Source organism: Sapajus apella, unplaced genomic scaffold, assembly GCF_009761245.1.
Source record: "Sapajus apella isolate SASKATOON/1434 unplaced genomic scaffold, GSC_monkey_1.0 scaffold137, whole genome shotgun sequence".
Classification (NCBI taxonomy): domain Eukaryota; kingdom Metazoa; phylum Chordata; class Mammalia; order Primates; family Cebidae; genus Sapajus; species Sapajus apella.
Window position 1 is genome coordinate 2,892,189 of NW_022437077.1, and position 22,386 is coordinate 2,914,574.

The 22,386-nt window shown below is 50.9% G+C and overlaps 1 protein-coding gene across 2 annotated transcripts in view; it reads right to left on the bottom strand.

The window, feature by feature from the left end:
* The window catches only part of GDAP1L1 (ganglioside induced differentiation associated protein 1 like 1), a 30,893-nt gene extending 8,957 nt beyond the window's left edge, over window positions 1-21,936 (bottom strand). The window contains exons 1-5 of one of the 2 annotated variants that reach the window (XM_032263655.1): window positions 21,469-21,809; window positions 12,461-12,653; window positions 11,145-11,318; window positions 6,489-6,586; window positions 5,255-5,369 (exon numbers count right to left, since the gene is read on the bottom strand). In XM_032263655.1, the coding sequence (XP_032119546.1) occupies window positions 5,255-5,369; window positions 6,489-6,586; window positions 11,145-11,318; window positions 12,461-12,653; window positions 21,469-21,648 (760 nt within the window). In that variant the 5' untranslated portion in view covers window positions 21,649-21,809. Of the gene's footprint in view, window positions 1-5,254; window positions 5,370-6,488; window positions 6,587-11,144; window positions 11,319-12,460; window positions 12,654-21,468 lie in introns of both variants that reach the window. The other variant, XM_032263656.1, reaches the window with a different exon arrangement.
* Window positions 21,937-22,386: the final 450 nt, after the last annotated feature.

Genomic DNA, 22,386 nt, shown 5'->3' on the forward strand with positions numbered 1-22,386 from the left:
CCAGACTGGAGTGCAATGGCACAATCTTGGCTCACCGCAACCTCTGCTTCCCAGGTTCAAGCAATTCTCCTGCCTCAGCCTCCTGAGTAACTGGGATTACAGGCATGCATCACTATGCCAGGCTAATTTTGTGTTTTTAGTAGAGATGGAGTTTCTCCATGTTGGTCAGGCTGGTCTCGAACTCCCAACCTCAGGTGATCTGCCCACCTTGGCCTTTCAAAGTGCTGGGATTACAGGCATGAGCCACTGTGCCCAGCCATATTTTGTGACTTCTAATGAATGATGGGGCAGTGACTTCCAGTGGTAGATCATAAAAGACATTGTGGCTTCTGCTTTTTCCCTTTCTCTGGGATCACTTGCTCAGGGAAAGCCAGTGGCCATGCTGCAAAGGAACCTGAGCAGCCTATTTAAAGGCCCATATGGTGAGGAACTAAAGTCTCCTGCCAACAGCCAGCAGGGAACAAAGGCCTCTAGCTAAGAACCACATGAATAAGCCAGCTTGGAAATGGATCTTCCAGCCCCAGTCAAGCCTTCAAATCACTGCAGCCCCAGCTGACAACTTGCAGGCAACTCGCATCATGCAACCCTGATTCAGAGCTGCCCAGCCCAGCTGCTCCAGAACTCCAGATCCACAGCAAATGTGGGACATAAATGATTTTAAGCCAGGCGTGGTGGCTCATGCCTGTAATCCCAGCACTTTGGGAGACTGAGGCAGGTGGATCGCCTGAGGTCAGGAGTTCAAGACCAGGCTGACCAACATGGTGAAACCCCGTTTCTACTAAAATATACAAAAAATTAGCCGGACATGGTGGCGGGTGCCTGTAATCCCAGCTGAGGTAAGATAATCAATTGAACCCAGGAGGAGGAGGTTGCAGTGAGCCAAGATGGCACCACTGCACTCCAGCCTGGGCAACAAGAGTGAAACTCCATCTCAAAAAAAAAAAATTTAAATTTAAGACACTAAGGTGGACAGCAATTTCTTATGCCACAATAGAGAACGAATACAGAGGTCCCGATTCCTCTTTTTGTCTCTCTCCACTCTCTTTCTCGATGGAAACATCCAATTCTATAGCTTTAAACACCATGTATTTTCTGAGGACTCCCGAATCTCCAAATTCTGACCTCTCCTTTGAGAGTCAGGCTGGATTATCTAACGGCCTCTGTGACATCCTCTCTCAGGTGTCTCAAGCTCACTGTCCTAAACTGATCTCTCAGGTCCCCCTTGCCCATATCAGGAAATGGTACCATTGGGTAGCTTGGTCCAAGCCCCAAGAATTGCCTTTGATTGTCTTTTACCTCACTCCTAGCCTCCCTGCAAGTTCCTGTTCATTTTATCTTCAAAATACCTCTCAAGTCCATTCACATCTCACCATCTCCACTGCAACCATCTCAGTGCACGCCAACATCATCTCTCCCCTGGGCTGCTGCACCGGCCTCCCGTCCATCTCCCTTGAAGTCCATTTTTACACAGCAGTTGGAATCCTCTCAAATTGGAACAACTCAGCCCCATGGAGACTGCAAACAGGGCCACGAGTTCCTTCCGTTCCTGTACACATGCCACTTGGCAACATGTGCCTCTTGATGGCTTTGCTGCTCCTGCCATCCAAGACTCATGGTTTTCTTTTTCCTCTCTAAGACTGCAAACTCCATGAGAGCAAGAACAATGTCAGGATTTTTTTATTTATCCCCAGGACCTAGCATCTAGGAGATATTCAATAATTTATCCCCAGGACCTAGCATCTAGGAGATATTCAATAAATATTTGAATAAATGAATGAAAAAGAATGGTAATAATAATAATTTTTAGAACATGTCAGCCGGGTACGGTGGCTTATGCCTATAATCCTAGCGCTTTGGGAGGCTGAGGCAGGTGGATCACCTGAGGTCAGGAGTTTAAGACCAGCCTGGCCAACATGGTGAAACCCCATCTTTACTAAAAATACAAAAATTAGCCAACACGGTGACAGGCACCTGTATTCCTAGCTACTTGGGAGGCTGAGACAGGAGAATTGCTTGAACCCGAGATCACACCATTGCACTCCAGCATGGGGACGAGAGCAAGACTTGTCCCCAAAAAAAAAAAAAAAAAAAAGAACATTTCACTTTGAGCCAGGCACTGTGCGAAGTACTCAACATTTACTGTCTTAAATTTGCTGGTTCCAAATGCAGGAATGAGGTCAGCCATTCCCCACATGGGAGAGACAAACCGTCCCAGCTGAGCTTAGCCCACACTGCCAAGATACATATCATGAACAAATAAAAGGTCCTTCTTTTTAAGTCACTCAGATTTGGAATGGTTTGTTATGCAGCAGAAACTAACTGATACAGTCCGCTTCTCAAAGCCATCCAGGGGCTTCCCACTGTACTTAGTATAAAATCCAAACTTGTAAATGTAGGCTCTGAGGCCTGTGATCTCACCTCACCTGCTCCAGCTCTCCCCTCATTCACACTCCCGCACCCTGCTTTTCTTTTTCTTTGAGATGGATCTTGCTCTGCTGCCTACATTGGAGTACAGAGGCACAATCTCGGCTCACTGCAACCTCTGCCTCCCAGGTTCGAGTGATTTTCCTGCCTCAGCTTCCCGAATAACTGAGATTACAGGTGCCCGCTGCCACGCCCAGCTAATCTTTTTGAATTTTTAGTAGAGAAGGGGTTCTGCCATGTTGGCCAGGCTGGTCTGAAACTCCTGACCTCAAGTGATCCACTCACCTCAACCTCTTAAAGTGCTGAGATTACAGGTGTGAGCCACCACGTTCCAGCCTATCACCCTTTTATAGAACAGGAAAGAGCCCAGAGCTAGTGCTTAAGAACTCAGACTCCAGGAGCCAAAGTTTGAATCCAGGCTCCACCATTGCTATCTGTGTGACGTCAGGAAAGTCATTGAGTATTTCTGTGCCTTAGTTTCCTCATCTGTTACACAGGATCACCAATATGACCCACCTCCTGGGGTTGTTATGGGGATTAAGTGAGTTGAAATCTGTGAAACACTTAGTGCCTGACACACAGTAAGGTCTATTAAATATATAGACTTTTCTGGGCTGCATTGTGACCCTTACAAAATTCACATGTTGAAGCCCTAAGCCATAGAACAAGCTTGTCCAACCTGCAGCCTGTGGGCCACATGCAGCCCAGGATGGCTTTGAATGTGGCCCAACACAAATTCATAAACTTTCTTAAAACATTTTGAGATTTTTTTTGTGATTTTTTTAAGCTCATCAGCTATTGTCAGTGTTAACACATTTTATGTGTGGCCCAAGACAATTCTTCTTCCAATGTGGCCCAAGGAAGGCAAAAGATTGGACAGCCCTGCACTAGAATCTCAGAATTTTTTTTTGAGGGTGTATTTGGAAACAGGGCTTTTTTTTTTTTTGAGATGGAGTTTTGCTCTTATTGCTCAGTCTGGAGTGCAATGACATGATCTCGGCTTACCACAATCTCCGCCTCCTGGGTTCAAACGATTCTCCTGCCCCAGCCTCCTGAGTAGCTGGGATTATAGGCATGTGCCACCACACCTGGATAGTTTTTGTATTTTTAGTAGAGATGGATTTCTCCATGTTGGTCAGGCTGGTCTCGAACTCCTCACTGTACGTGATCCCCTCGCCTCGGCCTCCCAAAGTGCTGGGATTACAGGCGTGAGCCATTGCGCCCAGCCAAAAGTTCCTCTTTGAGGTGTATTATTATTTTTTACTCACTTAGTCATACTAGGCTTTGATTCCAGAAAGGATTTAGGCAGCTGGCTTCAGGATGCATGATGATGTTCCTGTTTGGGACATAAGGTCTCCATGTGTGTCTTGTGCTAGTGGCGTCAGTTGTGAGATGCTGGAAACAGCACTGGACTCACTGAGAATTAACCATTTCTGGCCCTAACGATGACATCTAAGAGCTGCCTGACCTTGGGCAACTCACTTTATCTCTCTGAGCCTCAGTTTTCTTATCTGGAGAATGTGTGCGCCTTTAGCTGTCACATCTATTAAACTCGTAATGAGACAGGCAGTACTCAGCATGTTGAATTTTCACAGGAGTCCAACAAGACAGGATCAAGTTGTATTATTATATCCTGTCTTATAGGTGAGGAAACTGAGGCACCACTAGGGAAAGCAACTTGTCCAGGCTTACATAGTTCAGGCAGCAAAGCTGGAACTCTAATTCACGATGTTCTTAGACCCTGTCTGTTTAGACCCTGGGCTTTACAGCCTTCCCACACACATAGCCATGTATATACAGGAAGCTGTTGCAAATGCTCCATAAATTTGAATTATTCAGAAGACAAGACTCACAGGTCTTAAACAGAGCAAGATGGGAAGGCTCAGAATGAGATCTGAAGAAGGGCTGTGTCAAAGATGGTGTGTAACAGGCAAAATGGAGTGAAGTGCTGAAGGAAGGGTACTCCAGGGAGGGGCTGTGGGAGCAAAAGTGTGGAGTTGGAATGAAGTTGGCATGTCAAAGTCCAGATGCCCAGCTGGGAGCAGGAAGAGGCAAGGTCAAGGAGAGTCTGGGTGGGTATCTCGCTGGAGCATGAAGGAGCCATAATGCATTCTTGGGCAGGGCAAGTGGGATGATGTGGTGGGTAGTGGCCATTATCACTCTCATCATCATCTTCACTTCCCTTTACTAAACACCTACTATGTGCTAAGCCCTAATCGAAGCACTGTACATGTATTATTTCACACAATGTCTCAACAGTTCCTTGAGGTAAGTCTTACTATTACAGATGGGAAACTCAAGTTCAAAGAGGGGAGAATCTGACCACTGTTACTTAGCTAGGAAGTGACCAAGTTATGTCTTGAACCTTAATCTGACTCCACAGCCTGTTTCATCTTTTTTTTTTTTTTTTTTGAGATGGAGTCTCACTCTATCACCCAGGTTGGAGTGCAGTGGCATAATCTCGGCTCACTGCAACCTCTGCCACCCAGGTTCAAGTAATTCTCCTGCCTCAGCCTCCTGTGTAGCTGGGATTACAGGCGCCTGCCACCATGCCCAGCTAATTTTTGTATTTTTAGTAGAGATGGGGTTTCACCGTCTTGGTCAGCCTGGTCTTGAACTTCTGACCTCATGATTCACCGGCCTCAGCCTCCCAAAGTGATTACAGACGTGAGCCACAGCGCCCAGCCATAGCCCACGCTTCTAACCACTTGGGAGGTCCTCTGAGACCTTTGGGGAAAAAAGAGGCTGAGATTGGGCAGGGGCAGAGTAGGCTGGTGGGCTGCAGCCCCCTTCCCACCCCCCACTCCCCACCCCCAGGGTTGACACCCACCCTCGTTCTCCAGCTTCCTCTTCTCCAGCTCAGCCTCGATCTGATCCAGCACCATGGCCAGCTCCCCAAGGATCTTCTTCAGGTAGCTCACATCATCATGCTCCAAGATCTTGGCCTGTGGGCAGGACAGTGCCAAGAAAATCTGAGTTGGTCTCAATAGCGCCAGGATGTCCAGGGATGGAAGGAGCTTTGTAACCTCCTCTGCAAACCTCGAAATACACCCCAAGTATATAGGATGCCCCTCCTGTTATGAAGCACCCTCATCCGGTGCCTACAACAGTCCTGCGAGCTTGGCTGTCCTGCCTAGATACCTGGTATATTCATACACCCAGATGCTGGCGGGCTGCCTTCTAGTGGCTCACAGCTGCGCCTTCTCTCAGCCAATAAGGAGCTGCATTGCCCACAAATGCTTGAGAGGTTACTGCCTGCACCCCTCCCTCCAACAATCTGTAGCTAATGTCCCACTGATATGAGGGGATAAAAGGCTGGCTCATTGCCTCAATGTTGACCACTCTTGTGGTGCCATTTCTGCTCCAGAGCTTCCTGTGGAATCAAATGAGGCTTTGCAGCTTCTTCTTCCTTATCCCTCCCATCCCTCTGGAGTCCCCCTCAGAGCACTCCTTCAATTCCTCCTTTCCCAAGAACCCCTATTTGGTGCCCTGCATTTATTTTATTTATTTATTTATTTATTATTACTACTACTTTTTGAGACAATCTCACTCTGTTGTCCAGGCTGGAGTGTAGTGGCCCGATCTCAGCTCATTGCAACCTTCGCCAACCAGGTTCAAGCAATTCTCCTGCCTCAGCCTCCCTAGTAGCTGGGACTACAGGTGCCCACCATGATGGCTGGCTAATTTTTGTATTTTTAGTAGAGATGGGGTTTTGCCATGTTGGCCAGGCTGGTCTTGAATTCCTGACAAGTGATCTGCCCGCCTCAGCCTCCCAAAGTGCTGGGATTACAGGCATGAGCCACCATGCCTGGCCAATGCTCTGCTTTTAAAGACACACCCTAAGACATGAGGAAAGTGAGGCCCGAGGGCAGCAGTTGCTTACCCAAGGTCAGCTAGTAAATGGCAGGCGACAGGATTGGAAAAGCAAGCCAGGGGTTTTTCCATTTCACATCATCAGGTGATCTTCTACTTAGAACTGCTGATCTTCTACTTAGCTTCTCCTGTTGTTTATTTCCATGGAAGAGATGGTAGGGAAGGGACTCAGCAGGCCTAGGGGCACTCACCATGAGCTTTTTCTGTTTGGAAAGGTAGGGCTCAGAGAGCTGGGTCTCCCCTTCATGGTCCAGTTTCATGAGGTCCGTGGTGGCATTGGCTAAATGTCCTGGGGAGAGAATAGGAAAGGTCCCATTCCTCTGATACCTGGCTTGCTCCCCCATCACTTCCCTTACACAAGTTGAAGTAGGTCCTATCCAAACATTGGTCAGAGAGGTAATACTGTCAGCAGCCAACACTTAGGGAGCACTGCAGGCTGTGCCGTAGTGATGGATGCGATCCCATCCTGCCCTGAGCTCAGGCTGGTGAAAGAGACAGACACATAAGGAAATCTCGGCCAGGCACAGTGCCTCACTCCTGTAATCCTAACACTTTGGGAGGCTGAGGTGGGAGGATCACTTGAGCCCAGGAGTTCAAGACCAGCTTGGGAAACATAGCAAGACCCCATCTTTTTTTAAAAAAAAAAAGTTAGCCAGGCGTGATGGTGCACACTGTAGTCCCAGCTACTCAGGAGGCTGAGGTAGGGGATTGCTTGAGCCTGGGAGGTCGAGGCTGCAGTGAGCTATGACTGTACTGCACTCCAGCCTGGGCAACAGAATGAGACCCTGACTCTAAAAAAAATACTGAAATAAATAAATAATACACATCAGCAATATTATAAAATACACATTTTTTAAACATAAAAATAAAAAAACTCTATGGCACAGCATGATTAATCTGTAGGGAAGAATGGGCACAAGGCAGAGGGACCCGGGGGCTGCCTGCCTGGGGCACAAGGGGCTGAGAGGTCTCACAGAGGAGGAGGCTGTATGCTCGAGGACGAGTAGGAGATGCCAGAAATCGATGGACCCGACCTAGACCTGGTCATCTTCCCTGCCTCCCTGCTTCTCCCCTGCATTCTTCCCGAATTGCAGCATCCCCTCCCCCACACAAAGCCCAGCCAGATGCCTGGGATTCGCTGTCAGCTCCTCCCACCACCTCACCCCACATCAAGTCAGTCCCAGGTCCTGTTGATTCTTCCTCCTCCATCTTGCTCATATTTTCTCACGTTTAACGTCCTCTGTTTAACCCTCTGACTATCTTAGTTTAGACCCCATTCATGTTTTACCTGGGTGATTTAACCCACCCTCTGCCACCTCCCCTCTCTCCCTTACAGGCCCTTCTCCCCACCCCTGCCAGAGATACCTTCTTCACACACTTGACCATGCCACTCCCTGTTTAAAATCCATCCCTGACTCCTCACTGCCCTCAGATAACATCCTATTTCCTCAACTTGCCTTTTAAGAGCCTGCAGGATCCACTTCCTCTCCCTCTCACCTGCTCCATTTTTCATTGAGTTTCCTCAACTGTCCCTGTCCTAAGATGTAAATTTCAGCCACTCGACATGCTTGCTGTTCTCTGAATGTGCCAGACCACTCCACACCTCCAGGCTTCTCATACTACTGCTTCTTCCCAAAATAGCCTTATCCTCCTTTCCTGAAAGCCTCCTTCTAGATCCAGCTGAAGATCACCTCCTCCATGAAGCCCTTCCTGATCCTCTAGGAGGTCTGCCCACTCAATGCCTTTGCTTCCCAGTTTATACCTTACAGATTTCTGCCAGGGAATGCAAACACACTAATCAGAGCTGCCATTCACAACTCCGTTAATCTTGCTGTCTATATGAAAAGAGCCCTCCTGGATTTGTGCATTTGCTTGCTGTACATGGAGATTTTGGTGTTAATGTAGTTATCGCTGAATATGTATGTCTCCCTCTAACACTTGAGCTTCTGGAGAGCAGTGACTATGTCAGATTCATCTTTGTTCCCTTAAAACCCAGCACAGACCTGGCACAGAGGAGGAGCTCAGTGAGTATTGAATGAATGAGTGAATGAATGAATGAATGAATGAGTGAGTGACTTAGGTTATTTAGCTTCTGTCCTCTGAGATTTCACCACCCACCGCCCATCTCCTATCCTGGCACAAATCCCAGTAAACACACTCCCAGCTCGTTCAGGTCCAGGGCTATATTAAGGCTCATTGATGTTTTATGAATGTGAAGGTCAAGGACAGCATCTTCTTTCTTGCCTGCCACCCAGTGCTGCCCATGTGGCTGGCTTTAGACTCCAGGAGGGCAGGCCAGCCCAAGAGAAGACCTGAAGCTGATTAGGGGGTCACTGCAGGCTGTCTTCTACTCCTTCTGCACTTTGGGACCTCCCTCCCCTCGTCCCCCAGCTGGGCTGGAACCCTGAGATCCTCTCTGCCTCCTCAGAGAAAGACGGGGGTCGGCAGGGGGAGGGAGAGGGCTGGGTCTGCTCTGGACTCCCTCTGCCTTCTAGGCACCTTCAAATGGCCCAGGGCAAGATTGAGGGAGTACTCCTAGCCCCCAGAAGCACTTGGGGACTGCCTCCGGGCCTCAGTCAGGCCTCCACCTACCAACAGCCAGGGCTTGCCCCGTTCATTCTTCCCTCAGAGGAGTGATCTTCCTAAAGTGCAGATTTGACCATGTCACTTCCCATCACTGTCTCTCCGCTGCTCTTTGGATAAAATCCAAATTCTGCCAGACCTCCTCCCCAGACACACACCACGACCATTTCCACCCCACCTTGGGCTACACTTGCACCACACTGAACTTCCCCTGGCTCCCCAAACACACCACACCCTGTCTTACTCCAGAACGTGAAATAATTCTCCCTCTTCCTTCCCTTCTACCTGCTACACATCCTTGGTCGTTGCTGCATTTTGGAAGCTTTCTGTGGCCCCAGAGGCTGGGGCGGGCACGTGTATGTCCACAACCTCCCTGATCTCCTGCTCATAACACTGTTTGGCACCAGAGTAAACATTTTTAAATGAATTCATTTTTGAACAGGTTATACATGTATATTGTTAAAATTCAAAGAATGTTGAAGAAGATACTATAAAAGTAAATCTCTGCCCTCTCCAGCTGCAGTCTCTTAGTTCTATTCACCAAAGACAAAAACTATTGGCAGCTTCTGTGTATCCTTCCAGAAATACTCCTTGCAGTGCAAGCATCTGTGTGTCCATTTAACCCCCTTCTGAGTACTAATGATAGCACACTAGATTTTTTTTTTTGACCTTCACTTTTTTTCCACTCACTAATCGATCTTAGGGAGCATTCCATACACCTATTAATTTTTTAAAACATCTGCACAGTATTCCATTGTATGGAAGTACCCATAATTTATTTACCCGGTTCCCAATTCATGACGGCTGGGTTATTTCCAGCGATATTCTTGCTCTTGCCAACTATGCTGCAGTGACTACCTTTGCACATACTTCTTGGTGCACATGTTCAAGTGTAACTGCTGGGTAATCGCCAAGATGGGGGCTATGTTATGTTTGACATAGAGTGCCAGGCTGCCCTCCTGAGAGCTTGTGTAAATTCACTTAGTCCTGCACTGCCATTGCCTGGTGACTTGTCTTTCCCTCCATGGAACTTGACCCTGGGATGGCAGAAGCTGTCTATTCCTGTTTGTTCCCAGTCCCCTGCCCAGGGTCTCTTAAATGTTGTTGAGGGGGCTGTTGCTGGGAGCTGGATGTGTAGATAAATCCTGACTCTTGGTCACACACAGTGGCTTATCCCAGCACTTTGGGAGACTGAGGCGGGCAGATCACCTGAGGTCAGAAGTTCAAGATCAGCCTGGGCAATATGGCAAAACCCCATCTTTACCAAAAATACCAAAAATTAGCTAGGCATGGTAGCATGTGCCTGTGTTCCCAGCGACTTGGGAGGCTCAGAGAATCACTTGAGACTGGGAGGAGGCGGTTGCAGTGAGTCAAGACTGCACCACTGCACTCCAGCCTGGATGACAGACAGAGACTCTGTCTCACCAAAATAAAGAAAAAGAAAGAAAAAATTCTAAGTCTTGTTCAGTGGCAATGGTTCTCAAGGGACAGGCTGAGTTCTGCAACTGACACCTCCCGCAACCCTGCCTTTGAACGTTAGCCACGTTCCTTTGAGGGGAAGAACAGGACCATTTACCGAGCACCTATTATCTACTAAGAATCTTTAGGTGTCTTTTGGCTCTAGGACCCCATGGTAATTATTCAAAGCCTAGACTGTGGTCTGTAAACAGCTGCTGAGGGATTATCTGATTTAATCCAACACCCATTCACCGGGTGTCAGACCTTCGATCTGAGACCCCGCTGGGGGCCTTGCCACATCTGGGCAGCCTTCCTTGCTAATCCTAGCCCTGAGTTCATTCAGTGTCCTTGGCCACCAACCACAGCCCTGACTGTCTAAGGCTGAAACTCATGTGGGGAGAACAAACCTTGTGGGGACAGACAGCCCTGTAGTCTCTGTATGGGAGGGCAGGGCAAGAGTAGGCGGCAGGGGAGGAGGATGGGAGAGAGACTGGCAGAGAGGGAGAGAGACATATTCTGTTAGAAACTAGGTGAATGAGATGGAAGGCTGGGAAGGCGGGGTGACGGGGCTGCAAGCAAGAGGCAGAGAGAGACAGCAAGAGAGAGAGAGAAAGACCAGCAGAGTCAGGAACCAACACAAAGAACTCAGAGAAAGGCAGGGACAAATGGAGAGTGCAAGAGGACAAACGGGTAATACAAGAGAAAGGAAGAAGGGGAGGACGGAGGGAGAGAGGGAGGGCTTCCTTTGGAAAAAGGAGGGGCAGTGAAGGGAGAAAGCAAAGGGGCTGTCTCGCCCCGGCACTCACTGCGGATCTCGGCTGTGGCATACTTGGGGATCATGGAGTCGGTGGTGAGCTCCGGGTGCAGGATGCAGCCGTGCGTGTAGGCGTCCATGGGCAGTGCGTCCAGCAGCTCCCGGTACTGCAGCACCCGCGCGTGCTGCAGGCTGCCCACCTCGGGCATCAGGGCCACCACGTGCTCTGTGGGCACCGCCAGGGGATGGGCAGGGCAGCCAGAGGTCCCTGCCCCGGCCACCTGCCCCCAGCATCCCTGAGCCCCAGGATGTCTCCATCGAGAGGCCCCGGGCCCACCCATGCTCGGGCTTGGCTGCTGCCTGACAGGGGATCCTAGTGGTGGCCCAGCCACCTCTCCTCACTGGGCTCTGCCAAGCTGTTCTTAAGGGGTAGCTCCTCTCAGCTCCAGACTTGCTGCCAGGTGGGGGTCTAGGCCCAGTGTTGTGGGATTCAAGAGAAGCTGCAACCTAGGTGTGCAACACTTGGGTCCCCTTGACTTTTAAACGTTGGCAATCAATTCACATTCTTTTAAAACAGTGCACACCTGGGCCCTGATGCCCTCCCAATGGCTGAGTCTCTTCGATGGGCAGTGAGCTCCTGAGCCTGAAAAGTGCCTAAGTGGGGAGAGGACGGAGGGCTCTGCGGGGTTCTGGAATGCTGGGCCCTTCCCCGTCTGCAGGGTTCTGGGGTATCTGGCCCTCCCCTGTCTCAGGGTTCTGGGGTGTCTGGGCCCTCCCCTGTCTCAGGGTTCTGGAGTATCTAGGTCCTCCCCTATCCATGGGGTGCTGGGGTATCTGGGCCCTCCCCTGTCTATGGGGTCCTGGGATATCTGGGCCCTCCCCTGTCTCAGGGTTCTGGGGTGTCTGGGACCATGTCTCTAGGTTCCTAGAGAATCTATGTTCCAGAGGGAGCTGGTCCCTGCCCTTGCTCTGGATCCCCCTGGAGGATCTGGACCCTGTCTGTGGGGACCTAGAGGGAGTTCTGGGGCCACTATGCTGAAGGGGCCGTGCCTGTGACTGCATAGCTCTGGAGAAGGGGCTGTAGCCCCACTGCTTCTCCGGGGCTGTCTGGGCTGTGCTCTTACAGTACCAGGGGAGGGGGAGGTCTCTGGGGTCCTTATGGATCAGTAGCATGCCCATGGCTCTGGGGGTCTTGGGGGGATCTGAACCCTGCCCGTGGCTCTGTGGCTCGTTTTTGGGGAGACTGGGCCTTGCCCATAGCCCCAGTGAATTTCCCAGACTTTCCAAAGTTCTGGGACCCTGTCAGCCTGTGTGGGCCCCTGAGGATCTGTGGTGTGGAGCGGGTCCCGGGTGGGGAGGCAGCTGTACCTCCTGTGAAGGTGCGCTCCACGTAGTCAATGATCTGGTCATAGTCGCTGATGATGTTGTCGCGGTGGATGATGACGGGCACCTCCTCGCCCAGGTTGAGCCGCATGAACCAGGGCTCCTTGTGCTCGCTCTGCGGCAGGCTCACGTCCCGCTCCTCACACACCAGGCCCTTCTCAGCAATCACCAGCCGCACCTGCAGGCGCCAGGGTCAGAGCGGGGAAGGCGGGAGGACACAGGGGACACTTTGCCCAGGTGGGGTGGGGGTGTGCAGGGAGGGAGGTCAGAGGTCACACACAGGAGGGGACACTGTTGCTTTCAGCCCATTCTTGGGCACCTGGGTTTGGGGGGATATCTCCCGGGGGTGTGTGCCTGGTGGAGGGAGGAACGCAGTTCTGCTCGGGGGACAAGGGGCAGTGCTGCCTGGTAGCTGAGAGGTTGGATTTGACAGCTGGACACACCCGGAATAGGATTCCTGGCTGTGTGAGTGTGGACAAAGTCCTTTCTGAGCCTCAGTTTCCTTATTTTAAAAATGGGAGTATTAACAGTACCAACCCAGTGTGTGGGACTAATAGTTGGCACTCACTTTGTGGTCATCGGTATCACAGTTGAATGCTCAGCCTGGCCCCTAGGAATGGGTGTGGCCAGGAAATTCACAGAAACTTTTTTTTTTTTTTGAGACAGTCTTGCTCTATTGACCAGGCTGGAGTGCAGTGGTGCGATCTCGGCTCCCTGCAACCTCCACCTCCTGGGCTCAAGCAATTCTCCTAGCTCAGTCTCCCGAGTAGTTGGGACTACAGGCTCCTGCCACCACGCCCAGCTAAATTTTTTTTTTTTTGGAGACAGAGTTTTGATCTTGTTGCCCAGGCTGGAGTGCAATGGCGTGATCTCGGTTCACCACAACCTCCGCCTCCTGGGTTCAAGTGATTCTCCTGCCTCAGCCTCCCGAGTAGCTGGAATTACAGGCACATGCTACCATACCCGGCTAATTTTTGTATTTTTAGTAAAGATGGGGTTTCATCATATTGGCCAGGCTGGTCTTGAACTCCTGATCTCAAGTGATCCACCCACCTTGGCCTCCCAAAATATGGGGTTGAAGGTGTGAGCCACCACGCCCGGCCAGCTTTACTTCTTTGTGCTTCAGTTTCCCCTCCTGTCCAATGGGAGTCCTATAGCAATTGCCTCGGAGGCCCATTGTGAGGATTAAGTGCATTAGTCCCTGTGGAATTGTGCCTGGAACACAGTAGGGGTAACGTGTCTTAGCTGCTGGGATGAGGGCAGGTTTTAGAGGCAGACAAACCTTGACTTGGAAGCCTAGCTCTACTGCTTATTTGCTGTGTGACCTTGAGTAAGTCACTTGCGCTCTCTGATTTCTAGCTTCTGTGAAGTGAGGAATGCAAGCATGAGGTTGAAATGGGGTGTTGTGGACAGAGCCCCAGCATAGAAGGTTAATACATGAGTTCTAACATCACTTATTACACACACACCACGTACACACTCTGGGGTGTCATAGAGTACTTCATGTCCCACCCTCACAGTGAACAGAAGCATCTCCTCCTGTTTGGTAGATTGTGGGAAGGGAAAGGTAGCTTACCCTGAAACACTCAACATCCATTCACAGACTTATTTGCTCCATTAGCCAAGAGCAGATCCTATAGCTGGAGCGCATGGTGCAGGTAGAGGCCCTGGGCTAGGACGCAGGGATTCAAGTCCTCATCTTGGATCTGCCATAGCAATGCTGTGTGACCTTAGAGCTATCGCTGCCCCTTTTTGAGCCTCCTTTTTCTGATCAGCAAAACAAGGGGGCTGGATTCAGTGTTCACGGAGTGCCCCGCAGCCCTGCTGCAAGTGACACTACTACATTCACAACCATGCAGGAGGCAGGAGACAGGGCTGGCTCTGCCGCCCTCCTCGGCAGTGGGAGGGAGCTGCTGGCTCTGTCTGAGAGAGCGGGAAAGACTGTCTCAGAGAGTGAGCAGCCTGGGGGCGGCATCTGGGTCTGAGTGTGTGAGTGCGTGTGTATGAGTGAGCAAATATGTGTGCATGTCTGTGTGCGTGAGTGTGGGTGTGCATGGACGAATGTATGAGTAAGTGTGAGTATTCAAGGCCTGTGAGTGTAGATGTGAGACTGTGCATGTGTGCACATGTGAGTGTGTGCCTTGTGTGCGTGCATGTGTCAGTGTGAGTGTGCGTGAGTGGGAGAATGTATGCATGTGTATACTTGAGCTCATGGGTGGCCTGTGACCTGGAGAAGCCCAGAGTAGTGGAGACTGGAGTTTGGCTGGAGCAGACAGCCCCCTTCTCTTGTCTTTACCTGGCCCTCCATCCTTCAGGCCAAGCTGGGACCTCTGACTCAGGGGAAACAGAGCCCGAACCAGGCCTTTACCCTTGGTAGGGCCAGACAGTTGGCTTTCCACCTTTGCAGGGCATCTGCCTCCAGAGGCCACTCCTGTGCCCTGCCCTGGGTCCGCCGTGAAGGTGTCAGATAGGGCTGCTATTTGGGGAGGGGACTATCTTTAGAGGCATGATAATCCTGCTTGGAGCTGCTTTGGGGTCACCCTGGCAGGCAGCCAAGGAGACTTTCACCTTTAGCTGAGCTACAGGCCAGAGCCATGTGTCACCCTGTGGGGGAGGGGGACCCAGAGAGGAAGCCAAACCTAAGGGAAGGGCATGCAGCTACCAAGGCTGTCAGCCATCTGTGCCCCCTGGAGGCTGGGCCAGACCTGCGTGGTCACCACTTAGTGTGATCAGACATCAACTATCTCTGGGTGAACGAGCTTCCCTGCGGGTACCTAAAAACCACCCACTGGTGCCTCACTGTCGTGGATCAGGCACTGCCACTCCTCACCCAGGTCCTTGTTTATGTGACGGCCTGCGTTGGTGCCTCGGATTAGTCATTTAGTTGTGGTGTGACTTTATAAAAGACATTCAGCATCTCTGAGCTCAGTTTATTTCACATTATTATTATTTTTTAATTAATAGGCTTTATTTTTAGAGCAGCTTTAGGTTTACAGAGTCAAATGACTTTTGAACATAACACCTCACAGCTTGCAAATCCATCACTTTTCACCACTTTTTACTGAGTGCCTACTATGTACCAGGTCTTGTTAGAAACTCAGCAGTGAACAAAACAAAGATCCCTGACCTCAGGGAGCTGCCATGTTAGTGAGGGCAGGCAGATGATAAGCAATTTGGTTTGTCAAAAGATGGTGAGTGCTCCCCAAAAAAGAGAAAATAGAGCAGGGATGGGGAATCGGGGCACCAGGGTGTCAGGGAGACAGGTGGCAATTTTAAATAAGGTGGACTATTAGGACAGGCCTCTCGAGAAGGTGGCATTTGAGCAAAGGCTTGAAAGAAGTGAGGGAGTGGTCCACACAGGGACCTGGAAAAGAGAGCTTCAGGCAGAGGGAACAGCCAGTGCTAAGGCTCTAAGCATGTTGGATATACTCAAAAGACAGAAAGGAAGCCAGCGTGTCTGGAGCAGGGCGGTCAGGAGTAGACAAGGAGGATAGGAGCAGAAAGGGTTGTGCACAGTATTTTTTTTTTTTTTTTTTTTTGGATACAGGGTCTCACTGTGTTGCCCAAGCTGGAGTTCAGTGGTGCAATCTTGGCTCGATGCAACCTCCACCTCCCAGGTTCAAGTGATTTTCCTACCTTAGCTTCCCAAGTAGCTGGGACTACAGGCATGCACCACCATGTCTGGTTATTTTTTGTTTTTCGTTTTTAGTTTTTGGGTTTTTTTGAGCTGGACTTTCGCTCTTGTTGCCCAGGCTAGAGTGCAGTGGCATAATCTCAGCTCACTGCAACCTCCGCCTCCCAAGTTCAAGCGATTCTCTTGCCTCAGTCTCCGAAGTATCTGGGAGTACAGGTAAACGCCATCACGCCCAACTAATTTTTGTATTTTTAGTAAAGATGGAGTTTCACCATGTTGGTCAGGCTAGTCTCGAACTCCAGACCTCAGGTGTTCCGCCCGCCTCAGCCTCCCAAAGTGCTGGGATTACAGGCATGAGTCACCATGCCTGGCCTGTATTTTTAATAGAGACGGGGTTTCACCTGTTGGCCAGGTGAACTCCTGACTTCAGGTGATCCACCCACCTTGGCCTCCCAAAGTGCTGGGATTATGGATGTGAGCCACCACGCCTGGCCAGCTTCTCCACAGGATCTTTTAATCCACACTCCCAGGCCAAGGGGTCCATGAATGAGTTCAAGGACTCCTTGAACTAGGATGGGAAAATTACATGTTTATTTTCAGTAATCTCAAACTGACAGTTAGCATTTTCTTCAATTATGAATGTAGGCGATAAAGTAGGGTAACGTTTAGCAGCGCCTGCAATATTGTCACCACAAGGAATCAGATATTTTCATCACTTCACAGTTGTTACAGTTGCCTCAAAATATCATGCACACTCATCACGATTCCAACATGACAGTTGTTATGGGACCAGCCACCAGGCCGTGTTATATAAGGGGTTAACACAGAAACATAAATATTATTATATAATGCCGTACTTCAATACGATTGGCTTTTGTTCTAACCTAAAAATCCTATGATTTTATTTTATTCAATTAAAAACATTATTCTGAGAAGGGCCCACAGGCTCCCCCGAAACTTGGGTCTTGATTCAAGCAAGGTTAGGACCCTGCTAACCTAACCTCGCTTGAGTTAAGACCCAAGTCTGGGGCCTGCCAGAGGCCAGTTCTGACACCCAGGCATGGCAGGAGAGATGCAATGGCCTGAGGCCATTGTGAGGAATCTGGCGTTTTCCTGGAGGGACCTAGGAGCTGCTGCAGGCTTCTGAGCAGAGAAGTGGGGAGATGTATCTTGTTGCTGCCCCCATCAGCTCTCATCTGTGGGTCTCCTCTTAGGTGGGGGAGGCAGTACACAGGCAAGTGCAGCATGGACAAGTTGGGGGGCCAGGCCTAAGAGTTTGAAAGGCAAGGGCAGGGTGGGAGAGAGCTCATCCTTCACCCCTCGCATGTCTCCTGCCATGCCTGGGTGTCAGAACCGGCCTCTGGCAGGCCCCAGACTTGGGTCTCTTGTCCCTGGGAACTGAAGGCTGGGCCGGGGGCTCTCCAGAGGTACATCTAAGACAGGGCAGACACTGAGAGGAGGCAGTAAGGGAACCATGAGCCAGGCTTGCTGCAAGGAGCCAGGGATGACCCTCAGAGACTCACTCTGGTGGAAATAACAGCAGTAACAGCAGCCAATTATTAGCATCACCTCTGTGCCAGGCACTCTTTTAGAGCTTTACATGCATTAGATATTAATCCCTATGAATTCCAATGAGATAGGTCCTAGTACCTTCCAGTACCCTCACTTTTAAGAAAAGAAATCAGGCACAGAGACTGTAAGTAACTTGCCCAGTCACACAGCTAGGAAGTAGCAATCCTGGCTTCTGAAAAGTGGCGGGTGGAGGACAGATGGATTCCCCAGAGGCAGGAGGCACTGAGGGGCTAGGCAATTCTTCCTGCCTGGGGAAGGAGGATGGAGGCAGGTTGTATCAAACTTCTAGTTCATTTCCCTGTTGGGAAAACTGAGGACCAGTGAGGGTCAGGTCACACAGCCAGTTAGTGGGACTGCCAGCACTAGAACCTTGGTCTCCTGACTCCCTGCATTTTTGTCCCTCCTGGCCTCACTCCTCCCCACAAAGGAGAAGGAGGTTGGGGGCAGGGACAGCCTCAGAAGCAACCTACAATTAATTCTATGCATTTACACCCTCCTCCAAACCCTGTGGCCCCAAACCATGACCTATGACAGTGCTTGAAAGCTCACTATTAGCAGGCAATTGTTTAAGGTGTTGTGCTAAGTATGGGAACATGCATGATATCACTCAGTCTTCCCAGCCCTCTCCCCCAAATATATGAGAAAGTTGCCTTAGAGAGGTAAAGAAGACACATGCACAAAGTCACATAGCTGGGAATGGCAAAGTTGGGGTTTGATCGCATGTCTGGTTGATTCCAAAATCCATCCCTTTATAACAGCACCCATCACTTAACAGAGCACTTTCTATGTGCCAGGTGCTATTATAGGTGATTGACTTGGATACATTTGCTGAATCCTTACAATGACCCTGTTGGGGAGGCACCAATGTTCTCAATTTACAGGTGTGGACAACTGAGGCATGAGAGGTTAAGCACCTAGCACGGGATTACCCAGCTGGCCAGTGGTAGAGCTGAGATGGAAGCCTGGGCAGTCTGGTCATAGAGTCTGGGCCCTGGACCCACACACTGTCCTGCTGCCCTCTGGGTCTGGAATGATCTCCAAATGCCCAATGAAACCACCATCACTCCTAGAGGTAAGCTATTTTTCTTCATTAATAGTTCACATGCCATTAAAGGCCCAGGCTATTTAGAGGCTTGACAATGGGGACTGCCCTCTATACAATTAAGGCCCTTCAGGATTGGTGAGAGGGAAGGAAACTCACCTGCTAAGCTCTTACTACATGCCAGGCAGTTAACATATGCCTATGTCTTCTAAAGAGTCCAGGAATTCTGCAGGGTAGGAATGTAAAATCCCCATTTCCAGATGAGGACATTGAGGCACAGAGAGGTAAAGTGGCTTGTCCAAGGTCACTCAGCCAGTAAGTAGCCAAGATGAGAATTGAACCCAGGACTATATGACTGTGGAGCCCATGCCCTTTCTGCCAGGCTACACTGTTTCTAGAATCCACCATGGGCCCCTGGTTAGGGGAAAGACCCTGGCATGGGAGACAGAAGGATGCCCAGGTTACCTTGGCCAGAGGCTTGGTCAAAAGTGGGGCTGCAGCAGATAGTCTCATCTCTGACAATGAGGCCACCTCAGCCCTGAGCTCAGGCCACATAGGAAATATTTCATGTCATAAAGAACAGGAGGGTCCCTCATGATATGGTTATGGGAGGTGGCACCTCCCTGCCCCCTGTCAGGTCCCAGCCACTGGAGCCTGCTTCCTGAGGTTCTAGGTGGGAGGAGGTTCTAGAATCTGAAGGGCAGTCTGCTTCATCTCCAAAGCCCCCTTCCCCAGGCTTCTTGCATGAGGCCTGGGATGCAGTAGGTACTCTGTAAGCTTGTGCAGAATTTGTGGATGATTCCAGTATGACCCGGATTAACTCTGGCCCCTCCTTTCCCTAGTATTTTAATACCATCATAACAGCCGTGGGTGGTGGCTCACGCCTGTAATCCCAGCACTTTGGGAGGCTGAGGTGGGTGGATCACTTGAGATCAGGAGTTTGAGACCAGCCTGGCCAACATAGTGAAACCCTGTCTCTACCAAAAATATTTAAAAAATAGCCAGTGTGGTGGCGTGCACCTGTAGTCCCAGCTACTTGAGAGGCTGAGGCAGGAGAACTGCTTGAACCCGGGAGGCAAAGGTTGCAGTGAGCCGAGATTGTGCCTCTATACTCCAGCCTGGGCGACAGAGCAAGACTCTGTCTCAAAAAAAAAAAAAAAAATCATAGCACGCATTATTAACAGAGCCTTGACCCCTCACCCAACACTGCCGTCAGTACTCTTTGTGCATCATATCACATTTCATTCTCACAATAGCCCTCCAAGGAAGTTGCTGCATTCACCCTATCTTACAGATTATAAAGCTGAGGCTTTGGAGAGGTAAAGTAACCTACCCACAGCTCCACAGTGAGTCAGTGGGCAATATGATTGGTGGGCCACCTTCAAAAGCATCACCTGGTCGCTTGTTGGAAAAGCAGCATCTTGGACCCCATCCCAGACCCACTGGATCAGAACCCTTGGGGTAGAATCCAGCAGCCTGGATTTTAACCAGTATCATCCAGGGATTCTAATGCACGCTCAAGTTTGAGTAGTGCCAGTCTGTAACACTGAGTTCCTAAGTTATACCCCTTCTTCAACAACCCTATCAGCAACGCTGAGAAGGGGTTGGGATTGGAAGTAGCTGTTGTTATTTTCATTATCCCGCTTTCCAGATGATGAAATGAGCCTAGACCAAGACTCGAACCCAGGTCTTTGGGTTCCAAGGCCCTTTCTCTTCATGGAATCTGTTTTTCCATCTGGAAAATGAGCGAATGGAACAAAAGGATCTTCCAGGAAGAAGAGGAGTCAGAGGGTCAGGCAGCGGTGCTGCTTAGGCCCCAGCAGGACCCGTCTCTGGGTCCTGGCCAGGGTGCTGAATCCGTGTCCCAGACACTGGCCAGTGGGAGATTGCGCCCCTAGAGGCGCCCCTGTTTGAGGGGTGCAGTTCACAGCCTCACCCCCAGGAAGCGGGAACCCTGAGACTCCAGCATAAGACTGGATTTCCAACGACCCCTCAGCTCCTCTAGTTCTAGAAGCATTTTAGGGGCTACTCTGTGCCTTTAAGAGCAAAACAGGTCTCTGTTTCGCTCTTAAAGGCACAGAGTGGCCCCAGCCCCTAAAATGGCTCAGGGGCTGAGCCGAGCTGGTGTGAGTGAGGGGATGGTTTAACTCTTTCCTTCTCAGCTCAAGACACGGAATTAGGGGCGGGCGACGACTGGGGACAGACCTTCCAAACCCCAGCCAGAGGAAGGCCCGCAGCCGGGACAGAGGGGCAGAGGAGCTGTGACCTGTGTGTGTTGAGGGTGGGGGGAGCTGCAGTATCCGGGATGGCAGGCAGCGTGCAGGGAGGGACTGAGGGGGGCTGCCGGGGCTGGACCTCAGGAAGCGCTTCTTCTCCCTCCCCGCAGCAGCAGCACTCCCACCCCACCAGGCCGCCTTCCCAGCAGTGCCCATTCCCTTCCCCTTGCCTTTGTCTCTTTTCTCAGCTCCCCTCACCCCGCACCCCAACAGACCGGCTATTTCTGGGAAGAAAAGAGGCAGAAAGGATGCTCCTAAATTGAGAACTGTGCTCCTGGGGCCCAGGCAGGGCTGGTCGCCTTCCAGGTGAGCAGCCCTAGAAGGAACCCCTGGTCCCCCGACCTCCGGGACCTCCAAACCCCAGGTTCCCCACTCCAGTCTCTCGCCTCGCTCAGACCCCTCAAGCCCTGGTGCTCCCCTCCCCAAGCCTCCCGGCCACCGGCGCAAGCGGCTCCCGGCCCGGCTCTACCTTCTGCGAGCTGAAGGACTGGGTCCAGTGGTACAGAACCAGGCTCTCCCTGGGCCAATGGGCGGGGCTGGCCGCCTCGGGCGCGTCGGGGGCCTCTGCCGGCTTGGCCGCATCGCTCTCCAGCGCGGAGATGGGCCACCAGCTGCAGTTGGTGGGGGTCAGGTTGTTGGGGGTCGCCATGACAGCCCGGAATCAGAGGCAGGAAAGAAGGAGGCTCCGGCGCGGCGGCTCTCTCTCGCCCAGCATCACATGGCCTCGCCGAGCCTGCCCCTCTCCTCCCTCCCTCCCCGCTCCGTGAATGTCATTACTCACCGGGCAGGTGGGGGAGGGGGCGAGGGGATCCCGGGAGCTCCTTCCTCCTCCTCCCCCTGGCCCGCCAGAAAAGCCACCAGCCCTCAGTGTCAGGCTCCCCGCAAGAGTGGAAGCAGCCCGAGGAAGTGGGCCGTGCCCCCCAAACAGCTCAGCACATCGCCCAGGCACCTGCCAAAGATTCCACCATCATCAACGCTTTCCTGCCTCTCAGTCCACTAAGCAGCAAATACCTCTTAACTGGGATTCTAGAGATCTATTCATTTAGAAATTAGTGTCTGGAAACTGCTTGCCCCGCTTTGAAACTGTTATCTTCTAACTTTTCCCTTGAAAGGCCTCGAAGGGCAGAAGGAACAGACTATGATTTATTTAACAGATACTTCCATAGCACTTACGCTATGCCTAGCCACTGTTTTAAGGGCTTTACAACTATCAGCTTATTTAGCTGTCACAATAGTCCTATTAGCTTCATTTTACAGAGAAGGAAACTGAGGCACAGAGAGGCTAAGTGACCTTGCCCAAGGTCATCGAGCTCCTAGGTGGTGGTGCTAATGTGAACACAGGCGTCTGGCTCCAGAGTCTGTGCTCTTAGCCATAAGGTCATGATAA